At 41.0% G+C, this 19,060-nt stretch overlaps 1 protein-coding gene across 5 annotated transcripts in view; it reads left to right on the top strand.

Moving 5' to 3' along the window:
- LOC105253185 (optomotor-blind protein) overlaps nt 1–19,060 on the top strand; it is an 81,805-nt gene that overhangs the window by 16,983 nt on the left and 45,762 nt on the right. For 2 of the 5 annotated variants that reach the window (XM_025407410.1, XM_025407407.1), the window contains exons 3-4: nt 12,919–13,032; nt 15,247–15,409. In XM_025407410.1, the coding sequence (XP_025263195.1) occupies nt 12,919–13,032; nt 15,247–15,409 (277 nt within the window). Of the gene's footprint in view, nt 1–12,918; nt 13,033–13,460; nt 13,575–15,246; nt 15,410–19,060 lie in introns of all 5 variants that reach the window. The other 3 variants (XM_020028111.2, XM_025407409.1, XM_025407411.1) reach the window with 3 other exon arrangements.

The raw sequence follows: 19,060 nt of genomic DNA, 5'->3' as shown, positions 1-19,060 counted from the left end.
CGGGAGAGCGCCGTGCGAATCCCCGCGCTTTAAAATGATTTTTCTTGCTCGTGAGCTTTCACCTGTCCGTGAAAACCCACACTTTTCACACCGCGTGCGGTGTTTAACGATCGGCGCGAAACTCAACGCGTGTCGGTCGTATGCAAGTCACGCATCCATATTGATTGAATGTCCATTCGTCGAGCTTCACCATCCGATAGTTAAACTTCCTGCAGAATTAAAGTACTTCGGAGCGAAAAAAAAAGAATGCGGTTTTTCGGAAAATAAAAATAGACGGAAAAATTTTATTTACTTAGCCTAGTGCTTAACTGTTAATATTTATTCCTATATTTTTCGATATTTTTATCTGTCTCTCTCTCTCTCTATCTCTTTTTTCTTTTTCCCATATCACGGTTATATATTGCTGAAGCTTCTATTATTCACCAGCTGTTATTATTTAAATCATATATTTTAAAACATTATCAAACGAAGATTTCGTGAACAAATGATAAGTGCATGCAAATTACTGCTTACAGTTTGTCAATGCCGCGTACCGGAAGGTTATTGCGAATATATTAGCATGCGGTGAGGTAATGAGGCGTTAAATACGTTGCATTGTCACGGCGATACATTTGCACATAAAGTGCGGCACATTTCTTTGCCGTTTGTCCTGTACCATCTATCATGGGATAATCGCGCACGGTTAGTCGCGATTTGGTTATGCATGGCGGTTTTTGAAGACATGAAAATGTGGTTAAAGTTTGAGAATTCCGATACACATGCTCTACACGTATTGCCATAAATTTCTGTCCATTGTTACATTATCATCGGACAGTTATTTATTACGTTCAGTGATATTACCTAACGCGTCATTTTTTCAAAGGTCGCACGTGATAAAGACCGGAATGATATACATAATACGAAATCGGGAGAGATTACGGCATCGAGAGGCAGCACCGGTATAAATCAGGAGAATATAATCGTTAATGAGGATAATTTGCGTGTAATTTCACGATTTTTCGTGATAAAAGAAGTCGTAAACACGGGTGAAAAATTATTAACCCAGGAGAAAAACCTCGGAGAGCAATTTAAATTTCAGTGTTGAATAATGAAAATATCGATGAGATGATATCGAGCATTTACACGTATATTCGATACGTTATCAATAGTAACGATTCACAAATTCACCATATGATGTAATTTTAGCCCGTGCTCACGTTACACGTTACGTGCGAGATGTATAATAATCCGTAAAAGCGTATGTCGATTTTCACGATTGCTCGCTGCTCGCGATGTTTGGATCTTGATCGATCGACCGGATCCATCGATCGGATCCACCGCTGCCGGACTTACCTCCCTACCGATGCCATCGATGGCTCGTTATCGAACCGCGATGAAAAAAAAGGTGATCGGATCAAATTCCGCGCGAATATATTAATTTAAAATTGCTGCCGCTGCTCTGCCGTTGCATCGGGCGGGATTATAAACGGCGATTGCGATCTGACGTGCATCTCGAACAGGTGCGAGAGCTTTATTATCCGTCTGTATAGAGAGAGCAGGATATCCTATTATATTCTCTCTCGCGATACGTCAAGATCATCTTTTTCGACGAGCTTCAGTTCTGCGAGACACGTCGAGAGCATACCTCGCAGTTCAAATTTAATAAGGTATCGATACCGAATAAGCGACATGTCTTCTCGTTAATATCGAAGATGAAGTATCGGTACAACTTATTGTCGGGATACGAAATACGAGAGAATTGTACGAGCACACCTGAAAATAAAGCATAATTTAGATGATTGACCGAACAAAATAACGAATCGCGGATGACGCATCAGATCAGCTCAAGTTCGTGATAAAACGTGTAACGTTATCGGTCCTTGAACACGATAGGTGCGTCCATGAAGTGTCTAATTAAGCGCGTCGCGACACATTTCCTTGCGCATTGCACTCGCCTCGACTCGTATCGCATGCTCGGCACGAATGTGTAACAACGCGGCGTGTTAATGGTCAGGGCTTTACATGCATCGTATTATACGTACATTACAGTTGGTTCAAATCTTGACGGACAGCGGCTGCGCCGCGCGCGCGCGCGCGCGCTCATTTTTATAATTATACAATATAAACTGTCGAGGCTGATATGTGCGCGCGGAAGAAGGATAATTATACTTTCTTGCCTCTGAGGGAATTCTCTCTTCATCTCACTTTTTCAGTCGTGCATCATTATAATTGCTATATCGAAATGAAATTTTTATTGTAGAGGAAAAAAAGATTAGCAAAAAAGATTTTACCGTTTATAATAAATTAGGTAAAAAAAATTATATAATATTGTGTACGACTGACTTATTTGACAGTTTTCGCATGAATATGCGAGAATTTAATTTTGTATGAGTTATAATATATCCACAAAGAAAAAAACTGCGATCGAACAATCTAATCAGTATTATATCACAAGAAGCAAATACAGCTCGACACCGGTTTTACTTCTCGATGTCACAAGTTACTAAAGATAGTAACATGTAACGTGTGTTCGTAAAAATTTCTACTCGCAGTGCGTGCAAAAATTTTCCATTTATATTTGCACAAAGATATATTTTTTCGAATGATCAAATGTCTTATTAATTAATTAATTTACGCTTATTGTATTTCAATCTTTAAAGTAAAAACAAAATTCGAGATAACATTATTCACCGGGAGAGGCAAATGAATCTCTATTGAATTGGTGGCTCGTCCAAAATTTTTAAGAACAAGGATGGAACGCGAAGGAAGGAGAGAAGACGATGTATACGCGACGCAGCAGGAAGGAAGGAAAGAGAGAGATCGCCGCACGGTGGTCGACGGCCAATTTCTGAATGCAAATAACGGTGGTGTCGAAAGGGGGTCTCGCGGATGAAAACGCGGGGAGGCAGTAGAGTATGCAAATAGAAAGCTGTTACGGGCGTCTTCTTCGCCTTCGGTCTAACCTACCACTTGCCATTTGAATATGACGCGCGAGCCCAACCCCTTTCTCACGGCGGAAAGTGTGAATTCAATGTGAAACGCTGGCGTGTATGTGTGTGGGTGTGGTGGTTGCAAAAGAAAGTCTTGAAATCGAGGATACCGCGCGTTCGTTTTCATTTTTTCAGCGGCTCATTTTGGACCGCGTCGTTGTTCTTGCAGAAAGGAAACCCTTTTGAAAATAAGCGTAGCCTGAAAATTTTATCAATAGAAATTAAATTAATTTAGTTTCTTCGTGTGTAAAAAAGTCGAGTCGTAACTTAACACCAGGGATTAATGTAACAGGAATTAATCGATTGCAGTTTTTGAAAATAAGCGTAGACTGAGAATTTTATCAATAGAATTTAAATTAATCTAACATCGCGTGTAAAAAAGCCGAGTCGTAATTCGTTAACACCAGTGTGGAAAGAATTAATCGATTGCAATCTATTGATAGTTTTGCTAAACGAAATCGCGCAATGTATTTCAGTAGGCTCAAATATTCTGACTGCATCCCCGAGAGAATTATTGCAGGATATTGTTGTTCCTCGTGCGATCGTTGGCTTACGCATGTATCAGACGCGGTATTAAGCCAACGACAAGCTGGATCTGATTAATTAGTGATCGCATGCAGGCAAATTAATCTCGCGTTTTATCTGAAGGACTTTAATAGGTACCTAACCATTCACCAGCTGCCGCTGCTCGGGATATGGTTACCCCACTTTCAACGGTCTATATTAGTTCGAAAACCATAAAAACATCAGCGTACCATTCCATTCTAATATCAATGTTAATTATCTTTTTTTCCGCAATCTGATCAACAAACTTTCATGCATAACTAACTTGCTACAACTTGCTGTCAATCATTATTTTATCAAATGCAGTTATAAAAACTGGGGAAATGTGGAAACTTGGAAAGAAGGTATAGATAGTACGAATATATTTCTAATTGTTGATTTTAATAACGAAACTTTTCTCGTATATCGCCGATGATAATCTTTTCCATCGTTTTGTAATAGTTATAAATTTACGACACCCGGTATGTATCGATCGTGCGTCATTATACGATCGAGCCGGGTTCTCCGAGTTTCTCACACCTGAGTTGAAGAGCCGTAGGACTAATAAGAAATCCTATAGGGGCGGCCGCATGGCGAGATCACGACGAAGGAGAGCCTCCGCACTCACACATCCTCGTGCAGATGTGTGACGTGCACGCACGTAGCGAGGACGGCAGATATAATGATGGCCGTGGCGTGCCCTATAGCGTGTAAACCATAAGAGATAATGTAACAGTGGAAGTTTGGCTGGCGCCACTCGTTATTTATACAGTGTGGTCGGCCAGAAAAGGGGTTTGTCGGGGGACTTCGGGATCTCTCGGGACAGGGGGTGAAGGCCGGAGACGCCCACTAAATTATTATTTGTTCTTGGCGAGTCATAAACGCCCGGAATTATACCGGGACTACCACGAAGTCTCCACGATCGCGAAACTTTTGCCCGTTCATCTTCGAAACGGCAGGAAGTGATGATGAGAGTCCAATGGCACTCGAGATTCATTTCCTGTCAAATATTTAATTTCTCCCAAATCACAGTCTTTTTCTCGAAACTGCGTGTTAGTGTCACTAGCATTAAAATTGCCAATTATTGCCAAGAGAATTGTGCTACAAGATACAAAGAATTATATATTTCGGTTATATATGTCGATTAAAAGGTATGAGAGACGACGTGATTTTCTTTCGATTCTGACTCAAAGTCAGAGAAAATAAGGACTCGCGTCGCTTTCCCATTTCATTTTGAGTCCGTTAACAGATTGCGCTCGTAATAAAAAGGGAACGAAGGGGACGAAACTCGAAGAAGAAGCTCTCGGTGGACGCGACTTCGGGATCGATCCTCCTCTCTCGGATCCGGTTAAAAAGTTCCTCGCTGCGGGGGTTCCGCGGGAGGAGACACGGCCAAAGAGTGCAGAGGGAGGAGGGGGGGAGAAGCTCTCGAAACTCTGGCGGTGCCCGAGCGGCGACTATCGGTTTCCCTATCGCGTCCGCTCATCTCCTTTTGGGGCCCTCTACGCGGGACCCTACGGTGGAAAGGCGTATATAAACTCTGCCTTAACTGCTTTACGACGATCGTTTGTACCGATTTGTTCGACAAGACTCACACAAGACGACCTCGCACAGTCGATAGATTGGACAGGATGGCAGGGAGAGAGAACGAGGGGAAAGATGGGGGTGGAAGATGGAGAAGCGACTCTCTTCTCTCCTTCGCTTTCCGTTTCCCTTTTTCACTGTCAGTTCCCCTTGCGAATAGATTTGTGTCCTGCTCTTCGCCGTTCCATAAAATCTTGTCTCCTCGCTTCCTTCTCGTTTCTCTCCGCGTTCTTCCGTGTCTTTACCGTCGTGTTTTGCCTCTTGCTGACGAATCGAGGCGCCGAGGCGAACGGCTCGCGTGTCGTTATGAAATGCGTCGATAAATTTGCGCAACGTAAACAGATTAAATTATAACGATGTCAGAGGTGCACGCGATAATTATGTGATGTATGGCACGATTGATTCATCGGGAAAAGGGATACGATGGCGGGATGTTTGTGGCGCGGTCGATTTACGGCGTAATTTGCGTTATAGATGCAAAATTCCGGGGGAACTTTTTCATTTCCTTTGCGTGGCGGCACTTTTACGCGAGGATCACGCGTTGTGCGGTTTCTTAAACCTGTACTTTATGCTTCTTAATTTACGAAACGCGAATGATGGAGCCTGCGCTTTTATCTGCAACGGGTGTTTTCGGAGAAAAGAATCGGGTAAATCACCGTCGTTTACATCGATAAAACAAATGAATAACTAAAAAAATTCAAACTAAATTTGCAATTCGCCATTTAATCGTTCATGAAACTCTTAATCCAAATTAAAGAGTGTCGTCCACATTTGTATGACACCTCGCGTGTAAAACAATCGACGTGTCACCCGTTACATGTCGGAAATCGAGAGGTGGGAAAGAAGGAGAGGACGACGGTGCGATAAGGAGAGGCACGGATTGGCGGGCGGAGAAATAATGGGCATGCAAAAGGGACGCGAGCAAATCATCATGGTGGGCGCAGCGCTTAGCGATAAAATAAATTAACTTAAAGCTACCGGCTTGCGCCAGGATTCTTACGGTGGCCGCGTCCCCGTCGCGCGTAATGACGCGCCATAAATAACCCGTCCCCCCCTCGATAATATCGGCAACGGGGGTGAGAGGATCGGTTCGATTCTTCGGCGTTGCGTAAAGTCGAACGTTACAGTTGCTGACCGAGTATTATCCGTTCGCGGCGTCGTTTTTTTACGCCTTACCAGGGGGAAACCTCGCTCTCGTCGGGCTAATAACGAAGCTTCTTCTAGAGGCCTCCGGCTGCATGGCACGAGAAATCGTAACGATTAGTCGCGTAAAGTTCTTCGTAACGTTCTTCGGCACGTCGTTTGAGTCTCTCGGTGTCGAGATGCGAAGGAAACGCGCACGTGAAGGGCTCGAGGCTGTTCTTAATTACGGCTAAATGAAAAGGTGAAGGATGCGTCTCTTCGCGTTGAATTTATAGAAAAGTAAGCTATAGAATTATTTTTGACAGTATGTGTATAATGACATGACGGGTTAAATATAATTTTTTTTGGTTTCTTCGATGCACCTGGATGATTCGGTACAATGGAAAGCATGTTTACAGAAAATACGTTAATCCTGCGTATTTGTTTCATTGAGCGCGTTCGTGTTACTTGGAGAAATATCGTCCCTCGAAGCGTGAAACCGGCGTGCATAATCAACCATCGTAAATAAGGCGCGACGATCGTATAGGATATACACCTATCGGGCGTCCACGTCGTAAATCCGCGGTTGGTTTCACCGAATCGGCGGCGGGTGTATCTCCATCGAGATATCAGCGCGGCTTCGACTCTCGCAGCGAAGAGAAGCAGGAGCAACGTGCACATATGTGGGTTTAAAGCGTCTCTTTTTCTCTCCTATTTGTCATCATTACTCATCGATATTTCGCGAGCGATTATTTATATCCGTTTAGAGGCTTTTCCCGCTTTAAATTTGCATAATCGCGATAGCCACGAATGAAACACTTTACGCGCATAAATTTCTTCCTTTTTCTCCTCTCTTCCTCCTGTTACATAAATTTCAAACGAATGATTGATAAAGCATCACCATTTAGTTATGGATTATTTCCTAGTATTAATGTGACACGGAAAGTTTTATTTTTAAAAATAATCTTAATGCTTTATAAATCATTATACGAGAAATTAATTAATATCTGCAAAAATTCTCTCCTTTTCCACATTTATCGAATACACATTTGTCATGAATTATTCAACAAGAAAATTATTCTCGTTGCATTAATGATGGGCAATCATCGCGACTATAGAAACTCGATGCGATCGAATAAAATAGCATAGTATACGCGTGCAGGCTGTTTCTTCGACGTTTCTCTGTCTCTCGTTAACGAGGCAGAAGCCATGGCATGGAATACCGAAAGAGCGCCCGAGGCCGCGTCTAGATCGGGCTCCGCCGATAGAGCCGTAACGCCGAAAATTAGCGCCGTCCGAGAAACAAATATGTGAGGGGAAAGAGAGAGAGAGAGAGAGAGAGACAGCGATTGGATGAACAAGGACAGCTTTCACGCATGCTTGCCGGCAGAAGGAGAGAGAGAGAGAGAGAGAGAGAAAGGGAGACCTGCATATGTGTATATAGCATATTCGTGAAGAGAGGATGCGTGCGCGCCGAGTTGTATCGCGCTTGCTCGTCGTCGTCGCCGTCATCCTCGTCGTCGTTGTCTCGTCGTGCTCTCGCACATCACCGCGGGCTCCTGAGGTTTCGTGGAAGCGATCTCTCTTCCACCTGCCATACACTACGGAAAGCACGGCACCGGAGATGGGATGTACTGGGTGTCCCGGAAGTGCATCGCTGCGGTTACCCGAAACTGGCAGACCACTTCCGTATGGGAGAAATGCGAAGATGAAAGAGAGAGAGAGAGAGAGAGGAGGAGAGGAGGGGACTTGTATGAGCGAGGTCGCAAAATAATCGAAAGAGGATGAAGAGTGCCAGAATGATAAAAATGCGCCGATTATCTTGCTTTTGCATTCATAATTAATATCCACGTGTATAAATTAATATGCATAATCCAATTAATTAAACGCATTTATATATGCTAATTACAATTAAATTATGACGCACGGAAAGTTAGAGTTATAGTTAATCTGACAGGATTATACGCCGTTGTCGAAAGAGGTAGACCTATCCGATCAATGATAATTTCGATCATTGCAATTATCCTCGGCTAAGAGAGGGAGAAAAAAAGAGTATGAATTATATCGATTAAAAAGATTGGCATCTCGCAACTTATTAACGATGGCATCCGCGATATAGGTTCGTGCGCATCGATCGAAAGTCTCGAAAATGGGAGTACACCATATGCCATACGGGAATAAGCCGACGCGATATGTTCCAGAGAGAAAGAGAGAGAAGAAAAGAGAGAGAAATCGCTATATGTAAAGCCCTTTGAACATTGTAGCGGGACGAGGAATTACGAACGAGAAAGCCGGATGATCGACTGTCGGACGAAGCAGGTGCTTCTTCGCAAAGTTGCCCGTTTCACCGCGCTTTATCTTGTATTCCATTCCGCTTCATCGCGCCTTCGATACCTTCGGAATCAATCGTATCGATATCGCCACGGTTACCGCGGTTATCATTTCCCAGGTGTAATTGTGTCATCGTAGCTCACGCATATTACATATTTAATGGCAATAATCGCGGCGCAGGCGTAACGACGCCTGCATATGTAAATGAGGAAACGTGTGTGGCGTGCGAATACATTCTCGCGAATACACCGATTCCTCGTTTGCATGATCGTTATCTAAACTTTTTATTTATTTATCTTTTTTTCACGTAAACCCGATATCGTTGCGTTCCATTTTTCCTTGTTTTCCTTGTTTTCGCGAAAGGGATAGCGGAGGGATTCCAACTCTCGCTTTGAGAAATTAACATGTATAAGTGGATTTTATGTTACTTCATAAATTTCATTGGCACCGAGAAATTGGACGATAGTATTATCATCGCGGATTCATTCGATCACGGAATAAAAATGATAGAAAGGAATGCCATTGTCGTATATCTCTAGATTCTACTAATTTTCTCGGATACGATTTATCGCGCGTTTTTGTGCGATCATTCCTTTTACGGTTTAATTTTTAGTATTATTGACGCGGCGTCGACAACAGCAACGCGGCTCGATCTAGCACCTAATTTCTTGTTCTCTCTGGCAGTAACATAAGCCGTAATGAGCATACTGGTCGTATCCGATGCCGATAAATATTTCTGATGACTCGGCCGCTGTCGTAAGGCCCCGGGATCTTGAGACCTCGGAAGCCCTTTCCCGTAATCTGTGCGTATATAAGAGGAGAATGGCCATTAAAGCCGATGACGCCGATTCCTCAACCTCTCTCTTTCTTTCTCTTTATACACATATATATATAGAGGAATGTCTTTTCTTATAAAGAAAACTCTGGTCGAACTTTCGATAAACAGTAAACTTGAAAACTTCTCGAGTCTTTCATCTTTTAGTTACTTCATAATATCCGATTAAAATATACTATGTAAAGATTTTTGACTGGTTTTTTAAAATATAAAATTTATAAAAGAGATAAATAGATTATATAAATAGATTATATATAGGGAGATACATTTTATAGATAAAAAAAGCTATAAAAAATATGAAAGAACAGAAGCTTTACACATGTAACTAACAACGGTGTTAATTTAATCGACACTGTATTTCTCGAATTTGAATCCGGAAAGAACGGTAGTCATACGGCAGCTGCTTTAGATTGGACAAGCATCTTATCGGGCCATTTCAAGTTATAGTTTCGAGCGACGAGAAGGAAGGAAATTACGGCGGGAGTTCTCAAAGGGACATTTATCGAACGATTTACAACTTCGACAGCCTCCGTACGGCGACAACGGCTAGTCATAATTTGTTTATTCGTATTGTCGCTCATTAGCGAGAAGTTATATACGACGGAAGAGAAAAAAGGTTTTCGTCGTGATACGAGGAGTCGACGACATCTCGTTTCTATGATACACGAGGCAACCGGAAAGATTCCGTATATGATTTCAAAGTGATAACACATCCATTTTTCTCTTTTTTTGTCTCCCCTCTATGATGTCCAAAATGAGATACACAGGCGTTACTTTGTGAATATAATTTCGGAGATTTGTATCCAGATTCCTCGAAGGAGTATCGTGTGTCAACTCGCTTTATGCGTCTCCGCGATAATTAATTCCGAAGGCATAAATATACATTAGAGACGAGATGGCTGTTTACACGAGCTGATTTTTAGGCGATCGAAAATACAGATAGCGACACACCTGTCATTCGATTAATTTAATGCGCGCGAATCAATTAAATGCCAGTGACGTTCGCGTAGCTTGGAAAATTTTCAGCGCGTTCTATCCGCATTCATGTTTCTTAATTGTTCTTAAATTATATTATCGAACAGTGTAAATGTCCACTTCATGTATTATGTAATATTATGTATATTTCAATGATTTTTTTGCTATTACGAATTCATTTCTTTTATTAATTTTATATTATTACGTTCTTTGTGCACAATAATGCAGTAAAATAATAGAATATATATGTATGTATATATATATATATATATATATATATATATATATATATATATTATAGGCGAGAAAAAAACATAGAAGCAAATTTTTTTATACGTTATGCAATCCACTGATCACACGTGGCCGTTAAAATAAAAAAGTAAAAAAAAAGCGCCATTCGCGTCCTGTAGAATTTGCGATGAAGCGCCGACAGCGTCACGCTCGTCAGAGGATTCCCCCGCGCGCGTCCTCCCGCAGGATATTTTGGCTCACATAGCGCGGATAATCCAGCTTAGTGTCCTCTACGACGTGAATGAGAACGGCGTCTCGTTTATCGCGATCGAATGCGCCATCGAGCCGAACCGAAAGGTCCTGTCTCTTCCTCGCTCGCGTTGAAATTCCACGAGGTACGGGATGTGTCTCTCAACGGACAGACAGTAGGCAGATGCTACTAGAGAAATCATTGCGGTGCGTTTGCTACCTTTCTTCGCGATACCTTTGACGTTTTACGAAACGAACGGTTCGAACGATCCTTTTTAAGAGCTGCCTTCGATCGATATCCAGCTCTTAGAGTTTATAATAGGATTTTCTAGAGTCGTTTTTGAGTAGCTTTTTAATTTTCGTATGTATAACAAGCATAAATTAATATAAAATAGTTTTTATTTCTATGTTATATTTGATATTTATTTTTTATTTTATTATTAAAAAAATTCGCATAGTTAGTGTTTTTATTTTTTAATATTTAATATTAATATTATAAAATTAATATATTTAATATTTAATATTATAAAATATTTACTTATTTTGTCGTTTTATAATTTAAAATGTGATTTGTTGAAAGCAGATTATAGTTTGAACAGACGAATTGTTTTTAAATCTAGAAAAAGACAAAGAATAGAGTTTCTTCTTTTAAAGATGTTTCTTTCTGCTGTCGTTATGTAAAGACTGTCTGACAGAATCTAGATATATCCAGATATGTCTTTGAATATATTTTTAATCTTCTACAAATTTTTAATCTTCTATAATAATAATGTCTCGATCTATCTTAATGTGATTTAAATTTGACGAGTTTACAATATCTAATTATAATAATAGAATTTTTCATCATAATGTGAGAAACTACTTACACGCGCTTTAAAATGCGTTATCAATTTGAGAATACAATAATATAATTTTTAGATCTTGGACTTTACATTCAGAGCGCAATGAAACTTGGATAGCATGTTTACAAAAATTATTGGAATATTATATATATGTATATATCTAATATATAATATAATTATCATTGTGTGATGAAACGTAAATTGTAAATTGATGAACGTCTATTTTATCATTATTATTATTGGTAATTATTTTCGGTAACAAAATTCTCGAATTAATAATATTTTACAAGTTTATTAAATGTTAATGCATGTGAGATATAATCATTAATCGGCCTGCATATATTTGACAAAACCTGTTAAATTTATTTTCTTAATTTTCTAAAGTAATATTTTATGGTGCAAAAGTTTGGAATTTTTTCTACGCGTATTTTAGCACGTGCAGAACAGTACAACTTTAGCGTGATCCCTCATCATGTGGAATCTCGGGTCTTCTCGAGAAAAACACGGTCGCGTGTAACTTTCCATTATAGAACCAGCGAGCTGTACAACCACGACCACGGATCTCATGTTTGGCCCGAAAAACGTGATTCCGAGCGACGATTTTCCAGGTCTCTCGCGGCACCAATATACCTCTTCTCTTCGTCTTGGATATAATTCCTTCGGACAAACGCGCCGAGCGTTCGCTACCTCGACTACCTCTACCGGGATGCGCAGCACGGCCGTCATCATCGTCGGTTTCTGGCCCGGGGTCCGGTTTTTATTCCAGAGAACGCGCCTCGAAAGCCACCGTCTGACAGCGGCCGGGATTGACTCGTGCACGTTTCTATTCCGACCTTTCAGGATTCTACCAGGTGTCGCCGACGTGACTTCGCGGCCGCGCGTTCCATGGAATGCGCACGTCTCTCGAAGACATTTCAGGAGTGAGAACTCTCCGAATCGTGAAAGGAAAGCGATGATGGGAAGAAGGCGGCGAAGCTCTTGTAATATTGGCGAGAATATCAAAGAGCGTCATTTAAAAAAAATTTTTTTAGAAAGATGACGAATGACAAATTATTTTCAGCACTATACATTAGAAGCGAGATATAATGCATTTTTTTAATTATTAAAATGAAACGAGCACATACAAAATGATCTAAAATAAGACGCGATGATTGTATGAATTGCATGATAGTTTAAGATAACTCGATTAGTCGAGCAAATAATCTAATCGAACTGTACATGTTGATCGGGGGTCTAGGCAGATGTTTCCTCAGATGAAGTTCCGAGTTTCCGGCCTGGATGCTAAGGCCAAGTACATCCTTCTCCTGGACATTGTCGCCGCCGATGACTACAGATACAAGTTCCACAACAGGTAGAGGTTTTGCGTGATGTAGGAAAAAGCGGAGGCACTCGTGAAAATATAATTATCGCGGACAACTCTTGTTAACGGTCTCAAGATACGAGTGTTTCTCGAACTCTAAAAATGATTCTTGAATTATGGTCTCTTTTAATATAATACCAATACATTTATTGTTTACATTTTATTGTTTTTATATTTAATATTAATTAAAGTATTCTTTTTATATATAGTGATTTTTTCAATATTAAGCTATGTGAAAAAGTTTTGACGCTTGTCGAGATCTTTAAAATCGGTTGTCCGCCCAAAAGCACCGTATCCAAAGATACGAGTTTTATGCACAGTTCCCCTTGTCCGTGGGAACATAAAAGAAGCTCAGCAGTGAACGATAGAACTAATGTATGCTGTGTTTGTCTTTTTTGCGATCGCAAAATTGTTCGCAGACGCATGTTTCCCGCGTATAAAGTGAGGGTGTTCGGGTTAGACAAGCAGGCTAGCTACATACTTCTAATGGACATCGTGGCATCGGACGAATGCCGTTATAAATTTCATAACAGGTGATATTTTTGACCCTGCGCGATCGAAGCGATCCTGGATCATTTTTTTCTCGATCTATGAAACATACGATCTCAATATTTGAAAGATTGGAAAATGACTACTTGAGATTAAGCACTAAATATTTTTTTATTGAAATTGTTTTTTTTTTTAATAATGATCCGAGATCGATCTTGATCGAGTAACTATTTTCACCAGGAAGAGCTCTCTTAAAATAAGTGTGGAGCGTGCGCTGCGAACAATTCCTCATACTCGTCGAAAATAATTTATCTCTAATCCTGTGCACCCTTTATCGCGATCGTGTGTTAAATCCGATTAATCTACCCCGTCATGCGTGATAAGTTGAACGTCTAATTCCTGTGCAGTTCTCTCGTGCGAATAATCAATTATGTACAATACTTAGCAAATAAATTGGCAAATGCTTAATTAATAATCATTCTATATACTGCCGTGAATGGAGTAATATTTTTAGAAATAATGATTTGATTTTCCCGCAGAAATGGCACATAGGGGAAAGGCTCATGGGAAATTATTTCGACTTGTATGGGAATCGCAAGCCTTCACATTAGTTAACCGAGATGCCTTGCAAATTTCGTAACCCCCGTAATTTTTCAAAATTTCACCACAGCATATATATATATTTTAATATAATTTTATAAAAATTATAAATACACTTCGTGCGTGAAATTAATTATTATTGCTTCGGCGTGATAGTTTGAAATTCAGACATGATTTTATTTTCAATACTTTCGTCGAAGGTCTCTCTTGAATTTGGACCAGCGCAAATATTTGAGTAGCTACAAAACTAAACAATCGTGTATTTCTTTCGCATATTTTACGATCGCGCGCAACTTTTTCGCGACAGACATCGGATCTCGACTCGCGTTCCGACAGAGGGGATTCGATTGGCGCTTCTCCACCTCGAGAAAATTCTTGCGAGGCATCCCGGATACCTCGACGCGACGTTCGGACGATCGAAACGCAGACCACAATGAACGATTACATCACGCGGACGACCGCAGCCACTTTGGAGAGAACTCGTCGAACGAGTTCTTCCTTCGGTTCTTCGCGTTCGAGTTTGACCCACCTGCGACGACTACGAACAGCGGACACGCCTCCCTTAAGAGACAACAATCGTCCGGTTGATACTCGCGGCAGGCAAAACTACTCGAACTAACGAGGAGCACCCTGTTTCTCCTTTTGGCTCATTCTAGATTTCGTCATCTATATGAAAAGATATATCGTAAGATTATCGATATTCGCTATGAGAAAATTAAAATTTATTTGATTAATAAAAGTACGTTATCTCGTTTCCGATTTGTGTTAGAATCAAGTCTAGATAGATAAAATTAATCGAATAAAAATTAATTAATAAATTATATTGGATTGAATTATAATTCAATCTTTATTTTCTCGCGCATTGAAAGGTTTCGCATAAATTAAATATTCTTCACAAATCTCTTCCTTTTTGAGACAAAAATAAAAAAATTGACGTTGAAATAAATTACAGTCCACTTCGCTGGATTTTATTTTCTTACGGTCTGCGTTTCGATTTCAGATTTATCCTAGGTAACGACGAAGATCGTTTCTACACCGTATCTTTGTCGTTGCCGAGGCATGTTACGTGACGAACCCGGAAACTTTCTAATACATTCTTACGCGTGTTGCGAGCAGTAGGTGGATGGTAGCGGGTAAGGCGGATCCGGAAATGCCGAAGAGGATGTACATACATCCGGACTCGCCCAGCAGCGGCGAGCAGTGGATGCAAAAGGTCGTGAGCTTCCACAAACTCAAGCTCACCAACAACATCAGCGACAAGCACGGCTTTGTAAGTACTGTACGTAACGCCAACCAAACAATTACTTACTTACTAGCTATTCTTTAAGCTTGCTCCTCTGGTTTGCAATTAATCGCTAACTTTTGGATCTGCCTGGAACGCTCGCACACAACAGGTCGATTCAAAATGTGAAACGGTCGTAATTGAATGTGCATGCATGCGACATTCTTTGCGATTGATGATTTTTACGACGATGACGATCGATCAACTAAATAAAATAAGATCAAGAAGATCCATCTTGAGCTTTCAGCTAAAATTTTTTTCAAAAATCAAACATGACATTTTTACATAGAATTAACGTGAAAATAAGTCAGAGTTAATGTTTTTCTATGTAACAATGTTTGAATGGTATACGATTTAAGGATTTTTGCGATATACAGATACATTTTTTGCATGCGATTAATAATTCTCGCGTTAATCGTACATTAGCAAAGAGGCCGGGACTTGCGAGAAACCGGAAACGGAGCAGTCGCGTTTCTTTACAACGGTCCTGAAGGATCCTGTCAGGCGCGCGCGATCGGATTTCCGCGCGGATACCTTAACCGCAGCGTAATCCCCGGATTAAGTTATCGCGATGGATTTCGCCGTCAAGTAGTTTCGCCCTCCGTCCGCGCCCCTTTCCCCGCTTTGCGTTCCTCTTATTCGTCTTCTTCTCTATTAGCCTCGACCGCTTGTTCCCTCGACCCCTTTCGCTCTCCTTCTCCTTCCTCTCTCTTTCTCATCTTTTCTTTCTCTGACGCAAGGGTGCGCGGAAGCCAGCATTAACTAAAGAAGAAGCCCGCCTGTCCCCTCCCCCTTTCTACGGCCATGGTGGCTCTGTCTCTTTTTCCCTACCTCGTTCTTTTTCTTTTTTGCGAATCCTTTTTGCGGCCAACCCGTCGGCGCCCTTTGAAGGATCTTGCATCGCTGGCTCGTGAAATCTAGTCCTCCTTACCCAGAGCCCACCGATGTCAATGGCTGGCTGTCGCGCAGTGCGTGGCAGACCGACCTTTGTTAAGACCACTCTCCTACCTCCTCCTCCCGTTTCTTCCCTTCTCATCTCCTTTCTCTCTCTCGACATCTATCCATCTCTTTCTCGTAAACATTCGCGTAAACACGTCTACGCGCCAGGTGAAGAAATAAAAGTGGACGAGTACTCGTGAGAGAGCGAGCGAAATAAACGTATGAGGTAAATCGAGAGAGAAAGAGAGAGAGAGAGAAGAGGAAAGAGAAGGCTAGGTAGAACGAGAAAGAACAGCGGGCAGATTGTCGTCGAAAAGTAATGTGGCCACGACATTATGCATGGTTCACCTACATCGTGTGACAGGGCAGCGGGCGTGCGTCTCTTCCGTCTTTAAGGACCCTTTTTCTCTCTCTCTTTTTCGGAGTAATGTCGAGAGATCGGATCCAGTTTGTGCACGAGCCCAGAAAATGCCTCTCGAAAAAATCCCCCCGAAAAATCACCCCTTTCTCGTGTCGCGGCTAATAGACGACGACCCTTTTCACCTGGCCCAACCCTTTCCAGATTTACGAAAGATCTGGTCCGGGAGAGGGTTCTTTGAAAGATTATGCGTTTTTTCACGCTACCTCAAAAGCGAGTCTATAAAAGCGATCTCATATGGATACGGTGAAGTACTACACACTTATTGAGAAACGAGAGTATATGATTTATTGACGTAGAATGTGAAACGTAGATATGTTCATTTTTCTTTTGATCGTGTGTGGAAATTGAAAAAATAAACATGTATAAGAGTAACGTAAAAATTACAGGTAACTTATAAATTTGAATGTATATTAAGATCGACACATTATATTATCGTTTTTAAAGAGTTAACAATTAAAGATTATATAATAATAATAATCAAATTTAGTAAACAAGGTTTCGACTTTTTTCAACTCACGGCGAATCCATTAGGCCATTAGCTGCGTTGTTATGAATTGAGTTTATAGATTCATCTCTCGAGATTTGACTTCAAGTTTAATCTTAATTTTCGCCAAGATTTAACCCTCTTCTGGTTAGCCTACTTAGCGAAGGCAAAGGTCTAAGAGGGAAAAGCAAAAAAAATTAGCGCAAACACCTCGGAATCCTCTCGAGTCTAATCCCGGCGTCTTGGGGGTAGCGGAGAGGAGATCGGGGAGGAGAGATGACGACGCACCGGGCCCTTTGTCGGGAAATCCCGGCGTGGCAAACAAAAACGAGACACTGCCGAGTCACGGCCCTTCGGGATGTCTTCGAGGGCGGAGGGCCTAGGCCCGCGAGTAAATATCGGTGAAAGGCCGTCAAGGACCGCAAACAGGACACCGACGGTACGCCACGAGAGACATCCCGCCGTGGCGACAACAGCGGCTGAAAGAACCTCGTTGCTCCCGTTTTAAAGTGACACCGCGTGCGCTTCCTCAGACGCTAGTAAGCATTAGGCGTGGGAATGTTTGACAGGATGAAAGCGCAGGGCGGATCCGATCTTAAGTGTAAGCCGAAATATACGCGAGATATACTTCACGTATGATACGTCACACATATTTCATTATTAATTAACGAAAATATAAAAAATACAGCGGAAAAAAATTGAATTTATTTGCGTTAAAATAATCTCTCTCTCTCTCTCTTTCAACACGGATATTATGTAAATATATGACACATTATATGTATATATTGTCACATATGCATCATCCCCGTCTTTATCATCGTATGTCGTTTACATATTATATATCGTTTACATATTAAATATTACATATATTTTCAACCTTTTAACTAGCCTTGGGCGCAATCCGGTAGCAACTTTATACTGTTTATTAATTGTTGGTGTGATCATTTCTTTTTTTTCGTGGTTGACTCAATGTTATCGTCATTATGGCTCGCCACTAATAAAATAGTTCAATTTGGTAATCGAACCGCCTCGCCGCGGGGCATCCGAAATACTGGAAATACTAGAATCACGAGCGACCTTCTTTCACATTGCTAAAGATCATCGTTTTACTCATCGAAACTTCGCGAAAACGTCTTCTTGCTTCGTTCACGCAGTCTTTCGATAAAATAAGAAAATAAATTCCAGCTGTATCGAATAAGAGATTATGTCAGATGATATAACGATTTATTGTTCTAAAATTTTTGAATTTGTATGTTACTTACATTTCGTCAAAAAATTATTTACAAGCGAATTAATTACCTATCGAAGCGATAGCTTTATAAAGCATCCGCGTATATACTTATCAAATCTGATGTTTCTTATATATTCAAAAATGGACGTTCTTGTTCACAAATGATGACCATTAAACTTTCCTATTCAAAATTAATTTGGCTCGATCGAGAGACGCCAACGAAATAATAATCTACGGCATCTTTCACATTTTACTTTCCTTTTTTGTCTAGTACCCGGCGCGACCCACATCCACTGCAATGATATTCCGACGAATTGTTCGGCGAAGATACAGCCGAGAAACTATTTCGTAGGCGCGAAATTTCGGTATCGCTCGATACGTGCTCGACATATCGCTCGGAATTCCGTTCGAAATCAATTTCCAATTTTCGCCCGATAGTAGCGCATGCACAGGGGCATTCATATCTGCGCGTGCGCGCGCGGGAAAAAAACATCGAGGAAGGATTCCTTTTCCAATTTTCCGAAAAAAATTAAAATGGAGAACAATCGGTCTGTCGGACGGAGAGCGACCGAA

Source organism: Camponotus floridanus, unplaced genomic scaffold (assembly GCF_003227725.1).
Source record: "Camponotus floridanus strain SB8 unplaced genomic scaffold, Cflo_v7.5 scaffold174, whole genome shotgun sequence".
Classification (NCBI taxonomy): domain Eukaryota; kingdom Metazoa; phylum Arthropoda; class Insecta; order Hymenoptera; family Formicidae; genus Camponotus; species Camponotus floridanus.
This window is presented reverse-complemented; position numbering and strand designations above follow the sequence as displayed.